Here is a 21,641-nt window from a genome sequence, read left to right as displayed (position 1 = left end):
TTAAGGGAATTTTCATTACTGCCATAGCACGTCAGTTTCTTTTTCACCAGAGTATGCTATTATTCTTAGTCTGAAGACTTTTAAATGCTGCATCTTGACCCACTTTCAGAATTACTTGGAATTTTTTCTTACAGATGGTAGCTGTGAGAATGGCTTCTCTGTCTACTAAAAATAGTCAAGTGTTTTGTCTCAGTCAGCATCTTGTATGTTAATTCACCTAGGTTTTGATGTGCATATTTTCTGTCTTTTGGGGAGAAGACATTGTAAGCAGCAGTCTTGATTTGCTATGTTCCTCACACTGTTCCAGCCTGCAGAAATTCCACTGCACAAACAGCAGGCACCACAATCTGATTAATAAGTGGTCTTGATCTTTCCACTATGCCCTTTGTAGCCATCAGAGGTGACAAAACATGAAGGAAGAGGTGTACGGAAATGCTTTGCATTTATTTTGGTTTAGGAGAAAGGGAGGGAACCATTTTGTATTTGGCTATCTGGTGAGCCCAGCCACTGTCTTCATAAATAGGTGAGAGTAAGCTTCTTTCACATTTGTCTTTTAGTGAAAGAAACAAAAAAAAAACCCAACTCATGTGAAATGGAATATGTGACTTGATAACACATTATCATACAAGTGGTAAATTCACAGCTTGTGTGATGGAGAGTGACTGAAGCATTTAGGTATAGTGGGGCAGGGCAGGATATTTTGCAGTATGCTTCACCAGTTGCAATTCTCTAAACCCACCTCTGGTTTTAATCTTCTATTTTGTGTAATGGAAACGGAGGAAGAAAAAACATTTTTTGGAGCAAAGTTCTTCACCACACTGTTTAAGCAGAAAGTTATCTGACCTGGAGACAAAAAAGAAGGGAAACACTCTGTGTCTCCTGCTGTCCTCTACAAAATGAGGGCATTCTGTTTTTCCCTTCCTGTTATAATTCTTTTGCTTGTAGTTGACTTTATGCTGCTTCTGATGAAAAATGTTTCTATTGCTTTCTTGAAAACTTTTGTTGCTTTTTTTACTTTGAGCTGTTGCCAGTCTGTCTGGGATTCAAAGACATGTGCAATAACCTGGACATTGAATGTCTACCTCACTGCATGTCTGGAATGGTAATCAGAAAACAGTGAACTAGTTTTCATTTACTAGCCGTGGTACAACAGGAGCACAGTGATGTAAAATTTGAGCTAAGAGTGCTCACCTCTTTGTTAACTATTTAGCGATAATTATTAAGTACTGACCTGTGCTGTACATTATAAAACAGCAAATTTCTGATAGATAAAGAGCAACTGGCAAGAGTAAGCTTCCATTATGGAAAAGAAATTCTTTGTAAGTTTGCAAAATATGTGCACCAAGGAGCAGTGAACTATATTAGAAATGAGTGGATGTGTACTTGCTAAAATGCCTAAACATACTAAATTAATCTTGCATTTGAGAAATAACTCCACATTAGCATTTTGATGAAGAGTCAATTTTATGTATTCTTCTAAGTTATAGTGTGTCAAATCTGAGTTACTAGCAGGACAAAAACTGTACATCCATTATTTTATTCATGCCTCCTTTAGTCTGGCTAGACACAGCTAATGTTTTATCTTGAACATTTATTTCATTACTTGTCTTACTGTTTATGCCTTAGTATGCAAAATAAAGATAAATCCATACCTATGTGAATTAAAATTATTTTTAGACCTCATCAAAGTGGAAAAGAAGAAGAAAATTATTAGTTCAATATTCTATAGAAACAGAAAACGATTCTGACTTGGTTCTTCTGCAGAAAGAGAATACAATGAGTATATTACAAGTAAAAGATAAGGAAAATTATGTAGAGTGTTTTAAAAAAATCAATTTCCCTTTAGGTTGCTATTTTTAAAAATCTTTAGTTCACCAAATGCCATACTAAAGGAAGCGGAGAGTAGATGTCAAAGTAGTCTGCGAAAGTATGACATTTTCAATATATTCTGTGTCCTGATTTTATCTTTTCACTTTCAGTCTAACAACAGCTAGAACTATGACTACACATTTAAAACACATTTTTATAAGTTATTTATTCTACTCTTGCCTGAATTGGACTCCATTTCCCTGAAGTCCTTAAACAGTCTTTGCAGCTCTTGCTGGATTTCCTACATCCTATTCAGATTACTGTACGTAACTTCTTGGATGTTAAATTTAGTTTATATATATATAGCTCTGTTATATACAGAACCTTGGAGAAGCTAGGTATTACTTGGAAGTGTGTGTATATCTCTGTCAGGTTCTTCAAAGAACTGATTGATTTTGGAGGCCTGAGTGCAAGAGTCATTGAAATGTTCCATGGTATTCACAGTAATGTATGCTTTGCACAGTATTGCTTCCATGGTAATTTCATTCTCCTTAAAAAAATCTGTGGACATTTAATTTTAACTTTTAGGAACGTCTTCTACTTTCTTTACTGCCTGCTCACATTGCCATGGAAATGAAGGCAGAGATCATTCAGAGGTTGCAAGGCCCCAAGGCTGGCCAGCTGGAGAATACCAACAACTTCCACAATTTGTACGTCAAAAGGCACACCAATGTAAGGTATTGTACTGTAATGAAATCTATCAGCAACACTCCGAAAAAAATTTTGAAAAGAAAATATTAAAAGAACAGTTCAGGAAATATTTGTTTTAATATGTTTTTTCAACAACTTCCATGTTCCAGAAGAGCAACAAAGGTGATGATACAAAGGAGCTGTTTTGAAAAATTCACACATTAACAAGCTTACTTCAGATTGCCTTAATTTTTTAGGTTAAAGTACAGAATCTTGCTTTCATGTATACTAGTCAAAACCGTAATTTGTGTCACTTACATTATTCTGAATTTTAAACGTTTTTAACTGGTGCAATTTCTTGAGTTTTACATAATGTAAATAGAGGCAGCTGTATCACATGTATTTTACACAGTGTCTGAGATAAAATAGTCATCTGACAAATATAATTAATGAATTTATTAGCTATTATTTATAGACATTAAAAAATACATTCACCATTTATTTCACATGTTCTTTCATCTTTACAAGTTGTTTTCCCCCTTTTTTTTTTTTTAATTGGACAAGTTAAATGATATTCTTAGAAATTGCTTTTCTAAGACAAACATTGCAGGATTTTTGAGGAAGTTTATTTTCAGTTGCAAATGCAAACACTTTTTCCCTAGCCAAATTGTATGAATGGTCAGATTTTGGTGAATAGAAACGTGGTGTATGTCTTGAATATCTTAGTAATCAAGCTTGAATTTAATAGATTCATAGATGCATGGGGTGATTTGGGCTGGAAGGACCTTAAAGATCACCTAGTTCAAATCCCTCTGCCAGGTTGCTCAGGGCCTCATCCAGCCTAGCCTTAAACACCTACAGAGAGGGGGCATCCACAACCTCCCTGGGCAACTTGCTCCGGTGTCCCACCACCATCACTGTAAAGAATTTCTTCTTCAAGCTTAAAGCCATTCCTTCTCATCCTATCACTACAAGCCCTTGTAAAAAGTCTCTCCTCAGCTTTCCAGTAGGCCCCCATCAGGTACTGGAAGGCTGCTATATGGTCTCCTTGGAGTCTTCCGTTGGCTGAACAGCCCCAACTCTCCCAGCCTATCTTTATAGGGTAGGTACCGCAGCCTTCTGATCACCTTTGCAGCTCTCTTCTGGACCTGCTCCAGCAGTGTGATGTCCCTCTTAATGCTGGGGGCACAAGAACTGGACACAGTATACCAGGTGCTGTCTCGTAAGAGTAGAGCAGAGGGGCAGAATCACCTGCCTTGTCCTGCTGGTCACAGTTCTTTTGATTCATCCCAGGATATAGTTGGCCTTCTGGGCTGCAAGCACACATTGCCGGTTCATGTTGAGTTTTTCATTAAATGACAGCCCCAACTCCTTGTCCTTGAGATTGCTCTTGAGCCACTCCTTGACCAGCCTTTATTTGTGCTGACCCAGGTGTAGGACCTTGTACTTCATCTTATCAAACTTCATGTGGTTAAATTGGGCCCACCGCTCAAGCCTGTCCAAGTCCCTCTGGACGGCATCACTTCCCTCCTGCATGTCGATGGGACAACACAGCTTGGTGTCATCCACAAACTTGCTGAGGGCATACTCATTGCCACTGTTCATATCACTGACAAAGATGTTAAACAGCAATGGTTCCAGTACCAACCCCTGAGGAATGGCACTTGTCACTGGTGTCTGTTTGGACATTGAGCTGTTGGCTGTAACTTTCTGAGTGCAATCATCCAGCCAATTCCTTATCCAGTGAGTGATCCACCCCTAAAGTCCATGCATTTCCAATTTGGTAACCCGGATGTCAAGCAGGATGGTATCAAAGGCTTTACACAAGTCCAGGTAGATGACATTGGTTGCTCTTCCCTTATCCACAGATGCTGTAACTCCATCATAGAAAGCCACCAGGTTCATCAGGCATGATTTGTTCTGGGTGAAACCATGTTGGTTACCATCAATCACCTCTTCTTCGTTTTCCATATGCCTTAGCAAGGCCTTCAGAAGGATCTGCTCCATGATCTTGCCAGGCACAGAGGTGAGACTGACTGGCCTATAGTTTCTGAGGTCTTCTTTTTTTCCCATTTTTGAAGACGGGTGTTATGTTTCCCCTTTTCCAGTCATCAGGACCTCACCAGATTGCCCTGACTTTTTGAAAATGATGGACAGTGGTTTGGCAACTTCATCTGCCAGTTCCCTCAGAAGCCATGGGTGGATCTCGTTGGGCCTCATGGACTTGTGCACCTTCAGGTTCTTTAGATGGTCTTGAATCTGTTCTTTGCTTACGGTGGGCAGATCTTGCCTTTTCCACTTCTCACCTGTGTGTTCTGAAGCTTGAGCTAGAGCTCTTGCTGATGAACACTGAGGCAGAGTAGTCACTAAGCACCTATTCGTCATGACCAGGTCTCCATTTTCATTTTGGATAGGCTCCACATCTTCCCGAGGCACCTTCTTGTCATTGACGTACCTGAAGAAATACTTCTTATTCCCCTTTAATCCAAGTTTAATTCTATCTGTGCTGTTGCTTTCCTGATTTTATCCCTGGCTGCTTGGACAGTGTGCTTGTAGTCCTCCCACATGGCCCCTTCTTGCTTCCATTGCTTATAGACTCTTCCTTTTTTTCCCCAATTTAAGTTCAGGAACACCTCATTCATCCATGCCAGACCTCCTGGCACTCTTGCCTGCTTTCTTCTTTCTTGGAATGCACTGATCCTGGGCTTGGAGGAGTTGAATATTGAGCAGCTTTCTTGGGCCCCTCTTCCTTCTAAGGCTTTATCTCGTAACGCTCTGCCAAGCAAATCCCTGAAGAGGATGGAATCTGCTCCAGAGTAGTGACCTCGCTTTGCACTCTCTCTGACTCCTTGAGGATCTTAAACTCTATCATTTTGTGGTTGCTGCAGCCAAGGCTGCCCTTAAGTTTCACTTCACTCACCAGCCCCTCCTTGTTGGTGAGGACAAAATCCAGCATAGCACCTTTTCTTGTGGGTTCCTTTACCACCTGAAGGAAGAAACTGTCATGCATGCATTCCAGGATAGTCTGAGTAACAAGAGAGCAAAAACTTTGATGCTGCATATCAACAGGTAAACCTAGACAGAAGATGTCTACAACGATAAAATGTTGTGAAACAACTTCTGATAATGAACGTGTTATCATTATTAAATTGCCAATTTGTGGGTAGGAAGAGTACTTCTATTTTTTAATACACTGTAACAAATATATGCATAGAGTGCCTATAAATACATATAAATATATGTATAAAGGTTATACCTGTAAAAGCATTACCTATAAAGATACATATAGGTATATATTCTTCTAAATATAATGCCTATAAAATTTAATGTAGGTTTACCTATAAATTTATTTATTGCTCTACATTTAGCAGTAGCTGTTTTGGATATGGGCATACCTCTATGAAGGCCAGAATGCCAACTTTCAGGTGTTGCTGTTCATTGATAAATCTGAGTTCTGCAGAAGGAAACCGCGTTCCTGTTCGTTTCTGTTGTAGCATCTTGTATGCTGATATCGTGGGGTTCACTCGCCTGGCCAGTGACTGCTCTCCGGGGGAACTGGTGCACATGCTAAATGAGCTCTTCGGTAAATTTGATCAGATTGCAAAGGTGGGTGTGTCAGTGTGAGCTGAAATTCCCCCCACACCAACAATAACCAGGCTAGCTCAGTCTGGAAGCAAATGAAAGCTGTATTTACAAGCAAAATCTACAATATATGATGAAATGCAATGAATAGGTACAAATATATGAAATTCACAACATTTACAAATATATACAATCAACAGAAAAGCACAACCAAGCTCCCTTTGCTTCCCCCCAGAGGGGACCTTTCCCAAGGGGCCTCTCTCCCAGGGGCCACCCCCAGACCCCCCTGGCAGAAAGGAGTTAGTTAAAAGCAAAGAGGATTGTTAACTTAGCTCGCCAAGGTCAGTGTGTTATCTTCAGCCAGAAGAGAGGAAGAAACAGCAGCCGGACAGCCCAGAAAGTTGCCCTGACTGCAGACTGCCCCACTTTGTTTTGAGTAGTAGTTCTTAAACATTTCTATCTATCCAATGGAAGTGTTTAGAACAATCACTATTTTGCTTTCTTACACCCAATAGTGACTTACACTCTTTCACTTTCTCTGCTTGAACTTTGAGAAGAAAAATTAAAAAGACAGTTACAAACCATCACAGTGGGTCTCTACTGGGCTGCTTCTGTGAGTTTAAATAAGTCAGTCAACTTTAAAATGTTTTTTAATCTTGGGGACTCTTCTACCTTCAGACAGGATTTCTGAGGCTTTGGCAGGAAGATCAGTCTTGAAAGGTTAAAAAAAAATCGTCTCTGGTCTGAGTGCAACAGTGTGTTTCTACTGGTGTGACAGTATGTGAAACCCAAGATCGCTTTCTCAAACAGAACCAAATGAGACAGCTCATTGAGCCCAATAAAGCTCAATCACTGATCAACAGCTCTTTAAATAGATTTTTTTACAATAATGAAGATTAAGAAAATCAAGACAGAAAACTGATACATTTCATTTTCTGATCTCTGAAAAAGCATTTAAGAGCCTGGAAGACAAGAGAGACAGGACTGATCAAAGCAATTTTAATTAATGACCACAGTCTCTTGATTACCCAAGAAAAGTTTTTGACACAATCAGAAGATTTTCTTTTGTTTATTTAGGTGCCGTTTTTTATAAAACCTACGTCCAATTTCATGCTATGTATGAAGGTGAAATAAAAAACACTAAAGCAGATAAAAAATTTTCTGTTTTTTATTAGTTCAAAAACTATTGTCTAGTATTGGTTAACAAAAATAGTTTACATTGTCTTAGAGTACAAAAGATAGAAAAAAGATTATGATTACTAGTTGCAGAAAATATTTCATAGTATGTCTTCAAAGATGCAAATATGGAAGGCTAGGTCTTTTATTTCATATTTCAAAAAATATTTTATTTAGATTTCATACATGATACTTGGTTTTAGTTCTGTGATCTGAGGTGTTTTGCAGCAGTCTTTTTTCTTGGTTTTGCCCATTAAGGATCATAATAGGTGGAGGAGTCATCTCTGTAAAAATTGCTGACAGCACTTCTCTTAGCAAGCCAAGTCCTTGTCTACAGAAAGAAGCTCAAGTAGAATGATTTTTCTAATATAATTTAAGTCAATCTTTGTAGTAGTAATACTTCATTTGTGTAATTCAAGTTGGAAGTGACCATCTCATCTTACTTTTTCCACCAGGAAAATGAATGTATGAGAATTAAAATCCTAGGTGACTGCTATTACTGTGTTTCTGGGCTACCTATATCTCTTCAAAATCATGCCAAGAATTGTGTGAAAATGGGACTGGACATGTGCGAAGCCATTAAGTAAGTGCTACCTGTTTATTATATATTCAACTATATAAATGCTGTCTCTTTCTATCTATGGTTGTGCTTCCTCGTTGAAATATTCAGATCCTGCAGTGTGTTTCACTAGAAGGTCCAGCATGGTAATCTTGGTCTCAGCCTCAGCAAATAAATGTTTTAAGATGTTGGGTTGTGCCAGACTATGTTGTCACTTCACCATAAAGATTAAGGGCCCAGAGCACTGCTTATATGAAGAAAGGCTGAAAGTGCTTAGACTCTTCAACCTGGAGAAGAGAATGCTGAGGAGGAAAAATCTCATCAATATTTTTAAGTACCTGAAGGGAGACTGCAGAGAAGATGGAGGGTCTTCAGTGGTGCCCAGTGACAAGACCAGGGATGATGGGCACAACCTAAAATGCAGCAGGTTCCCTCTGAACATCAGGAGTCACTTTTTTTCATTGTGAGGGTAACTGAACACTGAACACAGGTTGCCCAGGGAGGTTGTGGAGTCTCCATCCTTGGAGACAGTAAAAATCTAACTGGTATGTCCCTAAGAAACCTTCTCTAGCTGGCCTTGTTTTGAGCAGGAGTTGGACTAGGCAGTCTGCAGATGCCTCTTCTGACCTCAACTATTCTGTGATTGTGCAATGGTAAATACCCCAGTAGACATCACTTAGGACGAGGAAGCTTTGGGTTTTTGTAGTCATGATGCTGCCACTCTCCAGAGTCATAACGTGTTTTGAGAGGCCAGAGCTCCTGGCTCTGACTGAGTTTGGAGTTTGGTGGCAGGCAGCAGCAGTTGCCCCTCCACAATTAAGATGCCACAAGCCCTGAGCCTATGGAATGCTACTGAGCTTGTCTACCGAAGCCATTCCTAATGGATTACAAATTCCTGGGCTGAGAAGCCTACTTGCCATGTTTTAAATAAGCAATTAATTATGCTTGACTTACTAGACCCCATGTTTAGACTTCTACTTAGCAGCAGTATTTTGTGGGTTCCTGTATTTGTCTCATTTCCTTCCCATAGTCATTGTGCTTTTTCTGTCTTTGAAACAGAAACCAGAACAAAGTATTTGAGAAACTTACTGTGACTGCTTTTAATAGCAGTTGTAACTTATTTCAGGTAACTCAAGTACTAACAGGAAGCTTGATATAATTGTGAAAGAAGAAAAAGAAATATGGTTGTATCTGATCCGTTAACCACTGTAAGGCCTCTGAGGATATAGCTAGGAAGAATGAGGAATGCTTTAATGTATTACTGAAGAGTAGATTGTGAATGGATTATAGGCAGCTGTAGCAGTTCTGAAGATGATGGAAGTTCAAAGAAGTATTGAGAAAGGGTAGCTTTATTCCTTTTCATCTCTTCACCTGACTGCTATTTGAACTCCCAAGAAAGAGCAAAAATAACTCTTTTCTAAGCTACCTGCCCTGGATAAATTCTGCCACCAAAGCTGGATGCATTTCAGTATAAGGGCACTAGTTTGAATGCTACACATCATGCTGAAGGGTCTTAAATTTGCCTATCTAGAAACTTCAACTCAGTATTACAGTTTATTTGTTAAATAAGGGGCTTGTTCTGTTAGTTTATTTCATAGGCAAAGGACAATTAAGAAAACATCCACTTTTTTTACCAAAGTCAGATAGATTCTTTTCTGTCATTAATACCTGAAGTTCTTTTTAGCTTTGAGGAGTTAAAATACTGTAAATGGCTACTTATAACCATAATACAAATAACTATTCTGTGGAATTACTAGGGTTTTTTTGACTAAAATTACAGTATATCTAGGTAAACTGAACTTTGCAAAAATATATATCATGTGGCGGTCTGGATATTTGGTAGTCACCTGTTTGATTTTTTTTGTTGTTGTTGTTTTAAACAATTGGACTCTGGTTCTAAATCTTGGCAGGCTTTTCGAAGTTTACGTTACAGTTTTGGTGGTTTTTCCCAGATCACATTTACCACTCTCTGGGTAGCAAAGTAAGAAATTACCTCATCTTTGTGAGGTACAAGTGTGGTGTACACGTGAAATGGATAGTTATGTTAAACAGCGTGGTCTCAATGATTAATGAAACAGGCATACAAAAATGATTCCTCTAATCCTTAAATACTGTCCTCCTATGTAATTGTAGCCACAAGAGGGTTTCAACCTGCAATTGCCTGATCTTGTGATTCAGTTCAGGGTAATTACTGTATGGGTAGGTTGATGAATGCAAATTTGGTTCTTTTCCTTTTGAGACATTCACACAAAAGGTGTAGTATTTGTGGATACTAGGATTTTGATCTCTTTGGTATAGGGATCCTTTGTAAAACTAACCTCCATGTAGGAATCAGGTTGCTGCATTTTCTAGAAATTTTTTCTGCTTGACAATCTGTCAGTTCCTCAAACTTCAGAATGTCCCCGTTTTCTTTGAAATAACTTTCTGCTCAAGCTGCTAACAAGTATGTTCATTTTCAATGCTGATTGATAAGGTCCTTCTTGGCCAGAGCAGCCTTGTAGACTAGAAAATTATCTTTTAGTTATATAGCACATTCAGATCTGACTTTATTGCTGTAGCCAGAATCCACAATACTCCTGTAGACAGATGCTGATTATTACATCTCTGTAAGAAGTGGGGAATCTGTACCCCATGTTTCCAAATGCTTTCAAGGTATTATGCCAGTGTTGCAGCCTGCAGATGAATGAAAATCACTCATTACTAATTACCTCCATATTTTGTCATGCTGCAAATTGAGCAATTCAGCCTCACTACATTTTGGATTGTTTCAGTTTAAACATGTTAGTAGTCTCATTGATTAATTGCTTTGCTTCTCTTCTCTGTGTTGAAACAAATCCAATATTTCTTACAGTCTGCAGCCTGCTTGCCCAGAATGGGGTTGCTCACCTTATAAAAGCCATAGATGCCAGTGCTGCCTGTGATGATCAGAGCTAGCTGCCTTAACTCTGTGCTTTGAGTCTAGAGCATATCTGTTAAGGCAGAATATGTTGGTGTGTGAATATATGTGCTCTTCTCCTTCAGCCCAAACTCCACCCCGCTGTCTGTCTGGTGATTTCCTAATTTAAGTGTTTCTCAGCTACAGATTCTCAGAGACTATCTGTGATTTGAAAGCATGAAATGAGTTCCATTTCAGAGGACTGTGAAAGAACCTGTTAAATGAGATGACAGTACCAGTTTGAAAGCTAGACAAAAATAAAACAATTATTTTTTTTAGGTATGATTTCATTCTGGCAGGAATTATATTTTGAAAGCTGGCAATCTGCAGGGAACTGAGTGCTTAAGGCTTACTGAATGTGTTAAAGCATGCAAGACAGGATTAGGTGATTCTTCAATACATTAGTCCAGAATTACCAGTGAATAAAGCTCAGATAAACAGAGCAGATGCCTTCCTGAAATCTTGCTAGTGCACAGTAAAGTTACTATGACTACCTGCAAGCTAACCATACCTGTTTAAAAACTGAATCCTTAGAAACTCAAATTTCAGACTGCAATAGAAAAAATACAGTCCTGATGAGTGTTTTGACCAGAGAGGTGCCTGAGGACTGGAGGAAAGCCTGAAGACTGAGAGGGGACCTTATAAATGCTTATAAATATCTAAAGGGTGGAGGTCAAAGGCATGGGGCTGGCCCAGTGATAGGACAAGAGACAATGGGTACAAACTAGAACATAAGAAGTTTCACTTACCCATAAGGAAAAAATTCTTTACTTTGGGGCTGTCAGAGCACTGGAACAGGCTGCCCAGAAGGGTTGTGGAGTCCCCTTCCTTGGAGGCTTTCAAAACCTGCCTTGGTGCTTTCCTGAGCCTGATCCAGGCAAACCTGCTTTAGCAGTGGGGTTGTTCTACACGATCTCTGGATGTCCCTGACAACCCCTACCATTCTGTGATTCTGTGTTTCCCCAGGAAAGATAGGGACACCAATTTTTGTAACTGTTGTGTGGTGAGTCAAACTGGAGTCATTATGGGAGCAGAAATTGAAATAATAGTGGGAAGTTTAAGATATACTTGAGTAGGTAAGGCAAGTTTCCTGTGGGGATGTGATAAATTGCATTCTTAGATGCATTCAGTGCCCTCATTGTCATAATAATTGTTCAAGGAGCACAGGAGATAATAGTAAACCCTAACTTGGTGCAGAGTAACACTTCTCATTTAAGATCTTCTGCAGTTTCTTTAATTTTTGAGACAGAAGAGAAGATTCAGTTCTGCAACACAATCTACTTGCTCCCCTCCTTAACTCCTCAGAGCTTATTATAAAGCAGACTTTATGGCTTGCTCTCCAGAATATAACACTCCTGAAGGACAAATGTTCCTCTTTGTCTTTACCTGGTTTAAAACACTTTTTTTTTCTTCTGCCAAAGTGTTAAGCTTGTGCCATATTCCTTGTGCAGAGGAAAGTGGTTGCCATGTGCCGACTTCTTACAAAAATCATTTCTAAGCAGTTAATTTTCAAGTGTGTCAACTACAGGAGAGCAGATTAAAATGGCGAAGTCAAAAGAGATAGCAGTAAACACTTGATAGAGATTGAGGAAATTAAAAAATATCTCTTCTTTTTAGTAACTTCAAAACACAGTTTAATAAAATACTTTCAGTCATACTCATTATTTTCATATCCCAGAAAAAGAACACTCAAGAACCATTGCTTACACATGAGATTTACCATACCAAATCAAGCCTGTTCTATTCTATGTTTCCTTTAAAAAAAAAAAAAAAAAAAAGAAGAAAAACAGACCAGTTTTAACTCTGTAGTTCAGAATGTACAGAGCTGATGATTCTCATCATGGGGAGTGAAGGTGTTACCAGAATGATGAATCTGACTCATATAAAGGAGCCATTTGGGTTTGCTATTTTCCAGTTATTCTTTCCATCAACACCCTGAATTTCCCCAAGATAAATGTATGCTTGTTCCATATTACTGGTTAGGTTTTGGTCCGTGTGAGTTGGGCCTTAAATCCAGTTAAGTTATGTTTATCTCATTTCTTAGAACTGTATAAAGCTGTATGTGATGGTTTGAAACTGTCTTTTTAATTTTTCCTTGCAAAGTTCAGAACAGAGAATGTGAAAGATTGTAAATAAGTCACTATTGTCGGAGAGGGGGGGGGCGGAATTTCAGCTCACACCGAAACACTGTAGACATATGAATTAATTTTATAACTCTTTGACATATTTCTGAAAATGTTCTGTTTGTTCAACTATAGTCACCTACCTGTGATTCAGAAGAGCCTCTTCTGGAAAGATTAATGCCTGTCATGTGTCGGGCTCTTCCGAGATTTGGGTTGCGATTAACAGATACTTTAACTGTCTAAAGTCACTGGAAAGGTCAAAAGTATAGATGTGGTCTGGACAATAAGGGTGGCCTCTCGTTCTTTCTAGAATGATCTAGTGGGTATAACATTCGCCAACCACGTGGGCGGCTGCTGAACCTATGTTCTCCAGCATCTGAATGGCACTGAGCTCATGTCCTCCAAAACTAGCCCATAGGATATCCTGAGATGCTGTTTTTCATCCTTCCTTTCTGTTCTGCAGCTGGAATGAAAGGATGGTGCAGCCTGACAGGAGCCAGATATGTAGATCATAGGATCACAGAATGTTAGGGGTTGGAAGAGACCTCTAGAGATCATTTAGTCCAACTCCCCTGCCAAAGCAGGATCACCTAGGGCAGCATAACAGTAATTCCAAATCTCTAAAATACGTTTATTGGACTGTTGCTTCATTAAAAGCCCATACCAGAGGCTGCCTGTAGAACAAAACCCACCCCTATATTCTACAATGAGAGTGAACATTTCCACTACTTAGTAAAGCCCTTTCAAATAACTTCAAATGACTGTAACACAAGAGATTTCAGAGATGGAGTTGATAATTAATATTTACTGCGAAGAGTTGAAAGTATGGACAATAGTAAAGGTAATACATATATATAAAATAATCCCAGCATTAAAGTAATGGAAGTAATGCTAAAAATCAACAATTGCTGCCACCATTGTTGCTGCTGTTTTTACTGGTAAATTGAAAAAAAACAACAAAGGCCCTATTACATATATTAACACGGATTCTCTTCTCAACTACAGGAAAGTGAGAGATGCAACTGGAGTTGATATTAATATGCGTGTAGGAGTGCACTCTGGGAATGTGCTTTGTGGTGTTATTGGGCTACAGAAGTGGCAGTATGATGTGTGGTCGCATGATGTTACTCTGGCAAATCACATGGAAGCTGGAGGGGTGCCAGGGTAAGAGGCTACTCTCTTAACCTTTCGATACGTGGATTTTTATACCGTGGAGAAACGCATAGGTGCCATGTCTTCAGCCATCACCCTTCATGGAGAAGCCTGAAGTAATTCTTTGTGCATCTTAAAATACCACAAACCAGGCACTCAGTTTTTCCTGTGATTTAAAGAGTATTCTTTTGGGTGGATGGAGACCTTTAGATTTCTGCCCATTGCAACTTCTAAAACTAAGATTATAAAGGCAGTAAATAAAATGAGCAACGTATAAAAAATATATCCAAAAGCAAGTAAAAAAAAGCTGTTCAGGTTCAGATTATGCATTTGATTATTTTTTGTGATTCTGTCACTGTTTTAAAATATAATTTCAGCCGTGTTCATATCACCTCAGTCACCTTGGCACATTTGAATGGAGCTTACAAAGTGGAAGATGGGGATGGAGATGTGAGGGACCCTTACTTGAAAGAGCATAATGTTAAGACTTACTTTGTAATCAATCCTAAGGTTAGTAGCACTTTTATTTTGTGGCCAGTCATAGTTGTTTTTTGAGCAGGACCACTAACCTCTTCATTGAATAATTCACTACCATAAGATATTGATGAGTTATTACTGCTGCCTACAAATACATAATGTTTGCATTGCAAATCTTTTCTGCTCTTTAGAAATTAGCCTCTAATATTTCTCAGCAATATCATTAAGAACTGCAGGCTCTTAGCATCTCTTCATTTTTCAAGTTCCTAAGCATACAGATATTTGGTACCAGATGATGCATTACTGCTTCAAAAGTTAATGCAAGGCTGATACGACTTCTTATTCTCTGTCAACCAGGGGGAGAAGCGAAGCCCTCAGCACCACATTAGACCTCGAAGTACTCTTGATGGGGCCAAAATGAGAGCTTCTGTCCGCATGACCCGGTACCTGGAATCTTGGGGAGCAGCCAAGCCATTTGCACACTTGCACCACAGGGACAGCATGACCACAGAAAACGGCAAGATTAGCACAACAGTAGGGGCCTACTTATGTAATTTCATACAATTTAGCAATATTTGAAAGGAAAAAGGTGCTCACTGCTAAATACCTGGTTATTCCTGATAGAAGCAGGTAGACGCTCTACTAAATATTTGGTTATTTCTCATAGATGAAGATGCACACATTTATTTATTTTATAAACTCAGTGAAGTTGCTGGGAGCTTTTCCATTGGCATTTGAGCTGTAGACTAGACTGTAAGGAGCCATGTCTGAATTATAAGACCAAAACACTTGCTAAAACAGACTAATAAGCTTGGGCCTCAGTCACAGCATATGTAGTGGCTGCTGTACACCTTGTGGAAAGACGCCTTTGGGAAGGAACACTTATGATCCAGAGACATTCCCTCAGATTTATCGGCTATTTAGCTACATTCTCTGTTTGGAACATGGCCAAACCTGGAACAAAGGCTGTGAAGTTAGAATATCCTTGTATTGTCTGATATTAGAAGAATTCTCTGGGAACCAAGTCTATACTCACTGTAACATCTGCTTTTGAAGGTGCACAATCCAGTCATCAGCTATGGCTTATGGCCGAAGTTTCAAGTATTATAGTGCAATGTTACTTCTCTTACAATGAACAGAAAAGACTCTTTTTTTAATATTTTGCTAACACTATTTTACTTCTGTTAGCAAGACACTGTGCATCCACAGCTTGTGTGTTGCATTACCTTCTACTTCCAAAAAGTGAAAACGTAAAGGTAAATTCTAATTGTTTTCCACACTGGCATTCAGGTTTTTTCTTCTGTTACGTATGAGGACATAGGACTGGGCCACCTAACGCTTCTTGTTCAGGAAACACAGTGCATCAAAACGTGGATTGTGATATGTTCTTTATGGACAGTGCCCAGTCCTCACTATTAATTGCCTGTTTGTGACCACTCATGTCTGGAGGTTTTCAAAATCACTTAACATTGTTTTTCACTGAAGCTGGGTGGAGTTTGGGCTACATTAAAACAGTGGTGACTTTAAAGGAGTGACTTTCTACTAAAGCAAAACATTCTTGAATTCAGACTCTTGTAATAGTTATTTATTGTTTATAATGATAGACCAGTTCATTTCCTGAATACTTCACCCTCATTCTTGACTGGATTTTTCTTTAAGACAGTTTTAATCTAATGCTGAAACTATTTGTATTGAAAACTTTTTTTCCTTACTTGACCCTGTTTTCAACACTACCTTTAAAGCAGCTTAATGTTGTCAAAGTCTAGTATAGCTCATAGGTATTTTCTTTCATTTTTTAGGATGTTCCCATGGGGCAGTATCATTTTCAGCGTTGCAGAGAAAGGTAAGTTAATTAATTTTAAAAAATCATATACAGTCTGTATAAAATATATATACATTCATATACATTCATATATATATACTCCAGTCATGCTTTCAAATAATGGGGGCCATTTCTCACTCAACTATTTTTTTTCAGGTGATACCTCTTACATAGAGATGGGCTACAGTAATAGATTTGGCAGACACATTACTTAGAAATTGTGAATACACTTCCTGCTAACAAATAGCATTATTCTGAATTAATATAAGTATGTTGATGGACTACTATTTGTTTTTCCTAACGACTCAGTTGGGAAAAAATTATATGCAGGAAAACTGAGAGGAGGCACAGAAAAGAGAAGATGGAAAGGGCTGTAAATAATTTGTGCTGCAACAGCTAATAATATGTGTGAAAAGAGATTATATATGTTGTTTATTTATTTGTATTTACACTGTGTTTTACTGTTTCAAAGTCTGTAGATATTTTATGGTCTTCCTGCACTTCTCCTGCTACACAAAGTATTTACAAAATCACAATACCTTTAAGTTTTCATTCTCCTGGTTGGTACTTCAATGACTAGGGAAAGATGGTGAGGAATGGAAACAGGTTGAACAATGTCTGTTTAAAAAAACAAGCTTAGCACTGTCAGAAACCTGGAATAGTTAGTTTTATTTTAGTGATCTGATAACACTTCAGATAATGTCTTTTTTGCAAATTTATAAGTAACATCACGAATGCCACAATTTTTTTGAACAAATCCTTTAAAAGCTTGTATTTTTATTGTCTTTGATTATGGAAACAAGTCATTCCTTCAGTTACTGCCCCAACTCTGGTTGGCAAATGTCTCCTCAACAAATCACAGATTACTGGAGGGTAATGCAATTACCTAAAATATTGCTAAGTGCCAGAAGATTAAAGTTTTGACTGAATATGCATGATATTAATAAATACAGTCTCTGATTTTAAAATGAACATTTGGACAGCATGTCAAAAGGACTCCTATTAGCCTTATGGTAAAAAGGTGCATCTTTGGACTGTGGTGTTGCAGATACTGCAATTATTTAAGATTATGTGATGTTCCTACTTTTGTGTTTATAAATTCCACTCCAAAATAGATCCAAAAGGTATAAATGTTACCATGTGTCTTGATACCATATTATGGAAGACGTTTCTAGAAACCATTACTGGAATCTGATTTCCATAGTGAGGCAATTAGTCATTCCCAGAGGAGAAAGCTGAAATGATAATAAGCACTTTGGAAATTAGTGTTTTATTAGAATATGAAAATGGGTGCTTGAAGTTTGACTGTAGGCTTCTGTTTGTGTCAGTCTTAGCACTTCACTAGTTGCTAGGGATGTGCCAAGAGGATTAAGTGTGATTAGATAATATTTATTACTTCCTTATCTATCTAGTTATTTCTTCCAGGCAGTTAGTTTCATATGTGAAAAATAAGTTGTAAACACTTTTATACCAAATGGTATAGCATTGAATAGGCAGCAAATCAGTTGGATTGCATATAACTTCCTGTAAGCACACTAATATAATTTCTGTATGAATTTGAACCCAAAAACTTGATGTTGAAGAAAATCTGTCTCACCTTTGACAGGCTTCAATTGTAGGTTAAGAAAATTTTGGTAACTAAGGAAAAGAGTCAAATTTCAGATCTGACTGTTGACTTCTTACAAAAAACTCTTCTTATAAAGTTAACATTGAGATTTAAATTTTCAAGAGGCAGAGACATAATCTGGCAATATTTCAAAGATTCTATTTTTGAGGAGAGCATAACTGCTGAAAGGACTGATGATGTTTGTAGTAGCATGTTAGCAAAGACAAATGCATTCTGATGATCCTCTGTTGGGTTCATGCTGAGTCCAACGTGAAGATCCTTTATTTCATTGCAGTTTTATTATAAGTTACAAATAGAGAAATAAAACATATGCTTGAAACTTAATTCAGACTTGATGCATAGTTTTCTTATTAAAAATAATTAAAAATTACCATGAAAAGAAGAGTTAGCAGACTTTTGGTAGAGAATACTTACGCCTTATTGTACTAGCACTTTATTGCTAGCACAATTCTGACAAGGAATTTTAAAAATTAACTACAAGAAACAGAAATGTTGTATGAGTTTGAACATACTCCCATTCCTTTTCATTAACACTTCATAACACTGTAGAAGACTTTCTTTTAACCAGAATGTCCTGAACTCTCTTGGTTTGTTTGTTTGTTTGTTTTAACTAAATGTTTTCTTGTTGTCAACTCAACCCATGACATGAATTTAGCTAAATTCTACATTTGTGTGCATAGCAGATTGTAGCTCATGCTGGTTTTAAGAGCTTGTGAGGCTCGATGTGTCTGAAGGCTATATTGCAGCATAAATGTTAAAGAATTGTTATTATCCTCACAAGTTTATGCTCCATCATTAACATTTATTAAAAGTGTAATAACTTTACAAAGTAACTTCTCACATTTTTCATTTCAGAACAAAATCACAGAAAAGAAGATTTGAGGAGGAGCTGAATGAGAGGATGATCCAGGCCATAGACGGAATCAATGCTCAGAAGTATGTTTTTATTCTCTGTGGTCTCCTCCCTTCAGCTTTGACATAAATCTGCAGCAGAGGGTTTTGTTTGTTATTTGTCGCTCCTACACGCACAGAGAAGTCTAGAAACAGTAAAAGTGTCAGTATTACTGGCACAGAAAACACTGCACATTGTGAAGTTTGGCTGTACAGTAACACTTTCTGCTTTGTGGGATAAGACCGTGCCTGTGAATCATGATATGCCAAAGGTTTTGGCTTGTCTTGATCTTCGTGGCAAAAGGATTTTTTCCCTCTGTAACTCTTCATGTCTGTATACTCATAGCCATAACTCCTCAGAGTTCTGAGTGCAGAGGGGTAAGACTTAACACAATAGCTCACTCAGGAATCAGAATGAGGTGAAATTTGATCCTTCACAGTTGTCAGAGAAACACCTCCTCCAAATTAGAAACTTTCCCTAAAATCATGGGTAATGTCTTTGACTAGTTGGTTGATTTCCTAAAGAAGGCTAAGCTTGCTGGCATATTGAAATTTCTGGGGGAGGCAAAATGGCATATATCCTGTGTCCTAGAAAGAACTAGAGGTGGTATTGATATTCTGTTTGATAATAGATAAGACTGAGAGTAAAATCAATGCCAGTCCAAAATAAGTGTTCAAGTTTCTTATGTTTGCCTGATGAAAAAAGAGAATTACCCTTCAAAAATATGGACAATAAATGTGATCTGTTTTCCCACGTGCTTCTGTTACTCAGACTAGTATTGGGCCTTATTTTAAATTAGGCGAAGTATTAGCCCTCAAACTCATGCTCATACTCATAGCTCACATTTGGTTTTTTGCATGTGATAGCCAGATTAAAAAATACCAGGCTCTAGGAAAATATTTTTCAGTAGTTATTTGAAGAGAAGAATATTGTGGGACATAGAGAAAATAGAGTGAAAGAGGGTACATCACATCATAGGCAGTTTTTATATGTCCTCATGTACACTTGCTTTGGTAAGTGTATGTAAAAGTTGTCAAAGTAAAGCATTGGTATAAATACATTAAAATAGTGGTATGATCATACTGTATGTTGGTTTATCTCAGAGAATCCCTGGCTTACCTAATTAGTGTGTAAAATTCAGAGAAAACTTGGGGATAAAAGATGTTTGTGCAATAAAAAAGATTTCTGAAAATGTTCCAGAGCATTTTGTGAATTACGTGGGGAATTTCAAAAAGATAAGGAAAGATCTTATATAACAGAGAGACTGAATGCTGCCTGCCAAACCAAGATCCTCTGCCTTTCCCTCTATTGATTTGCTGAATGAATCACTTAAATAATATTACTCAGCTGGGTACCCAAGTTCTCAAAAGTGCTGATTCCCCATACAAGCAGAGTAATTCAATAATATTTTAACTATGTGAATGCTAAGCACTCAGAAAAATTACATAGAAGATTTCTTGCATTTAGGATACAAAATTGATTAGTTTTAAAAAATCATTTTATTTGTGCAAGGGTTTTTGTGCCTCAGTTTTTCAACTGTAAAATGAAAATAATACTTATAAACTAATTTAATGGAGTGGTGGTGAAACTAAATCTTTTGGCTTTGTGAAGCAAACTTTTAAGTAGAGATATGAGAAAAAATGGTATTTTTAAATGTTGTTGGTGTGTGTAAGGGAATGCACAGTCTGTTGGTGTATGTAAGGGAATGCACAGTCTGGATCTCCTTAGTCCAAATGAATGATTGTTTTCACACAGTGTAAAATAGTGCAGTATATACTGAAATGGTAACTCAGGCCTTTAAAGCAATGCAGCATTTTCTCTGGGCTCCCTCCCTCCCTGCTCTGCTGCTGGTTCATGAGCTAGGTTAGTTGACTTTGGACAAAACTGCCAAGTGCCACATACACACGCTATTAGCAACTCAGGGCTCTGGGTTCAATTCCTTCTGGAATGCACATGAAACTGGTATCTAAAAAGCAGCCTGCTGGCCTTACATCCTGATTAAGAGTAGTAGATTTATTTGGCAATGCTCCTTGCAAGTCATATGAGGAAAGTTATTACCTGTTTATTAATTATCATTCTGTTAGAGCACTACATCAAAAGATACAGAAACATAAGTTTAAAAGAGCTAGTGAGGAACAAAGGCTGTCAGCTGAGTGCATTAGCCATTAGGGTGTTGCATCATACTTTCTCAGAGGTTTCTTTTCCCCTTGGCTTGAACAAAGTATTCCTGGCTGCAAAGTGCCCAGCCCGCAGAGGATAGGAATGAGTAACTCTAGCTATGCCACCCTGAACCTTTGTGGTTAAGTGGACTTCTGTAGGACATGTGACCGACAGATAGCAGTCCGCTAGCTTAATAGATACCTACAGAGGGAGCTAAACTAAATGCTCTGTGATAAGTAGTTTATTAAGTTAAAGAGAGAACTGTCTTTTCTCCATTTTGTCTAACAGTCATGGTGGCTTCTGTGCTCCGTGTGCAGTTCCTGCTGTACGTTGTCAATCAGTGCAAGCCCTATCAAACCTCACGCCTCTCTTGATACAGGCAGAATTCAGATTTCAAACTGCTTCACAGAAGGCCTATACCCACATACTTGCAGATACTTAGTAAATAACTTCTAGGCTCATCAGGGAGTCAGTTAGGCTGTAGGTAGTTTTCAGCCCTTATCTGAGTGCTAAGGCATGTGACGTGGTGCTCTCTCTATTATGTAATTTCCCCTTCCATTCGGCTGGGTTATACTGTTTCACTCATCTCAGACCAGTATCATTTTTTCTGAGCTTTAAAGTAGAACTAAAACTCCCT

At 38.1% G+C, this 21,641-nt stretch overlaps 1 protein-coding gene across 1 annotated transcript in view; it reads left to right on the top strand.

Moving 5' to 3' along the window:
• Positions 1–21,641, top strand: part of ADCY2 (adenylate cyclase 2) — a 199,208-nt gene that overhangs the window by 123,211 nt on the left and 54,356 nt on the right. The window contains exons 5-12 of the mRNA XM_054381597.1: positions 2,398–2,546; positions 5,994–6,105; positions 7,713–7,840; positions 13,880–14,038; positions 14,404–14,536; positions 14,861–15,037; positions 16,303–16,346; positions 18,808–18,888. Coding sequence (XP_054237572.1) covers positions 2,398–2,546; positions 5,994–6,105; positions 7,713–7,840; positions 13,880–14,038; positions 14,404–14,536; positions 14,861–15,037; positions 16,303–16,346; positions 18,808–18,888 — 983 coding nt within the window. The remainder of the gene's footprint in view (positions 1–2,397; positions 2,547–5,993; positions 6,106–7,712; positions 7,841–13,879; positions 14,039–14,403; positions 14,537–14,860; positions 15,038–16,302; positions 16,347–18,807; positions 18,889–21,641) is intronic.

The sequence above is a fragment of the Indicator indicator genome, chromosome 6, assembly GCF_027791375.1.
Source record: "Indicator indicator isolate 239-I01 chromosome 6, UM_Iind_1.1, whole genome shotgun sequence".
Lineage (NCBI taxonomy): Eukaryota > Metazoa > Chordata > Aves > Piciformes > Indicatoridae > Indicator > Indicator indicator.
This window is presented reverse-complemented; position numbering and strand designations above follow the sequence as displayed.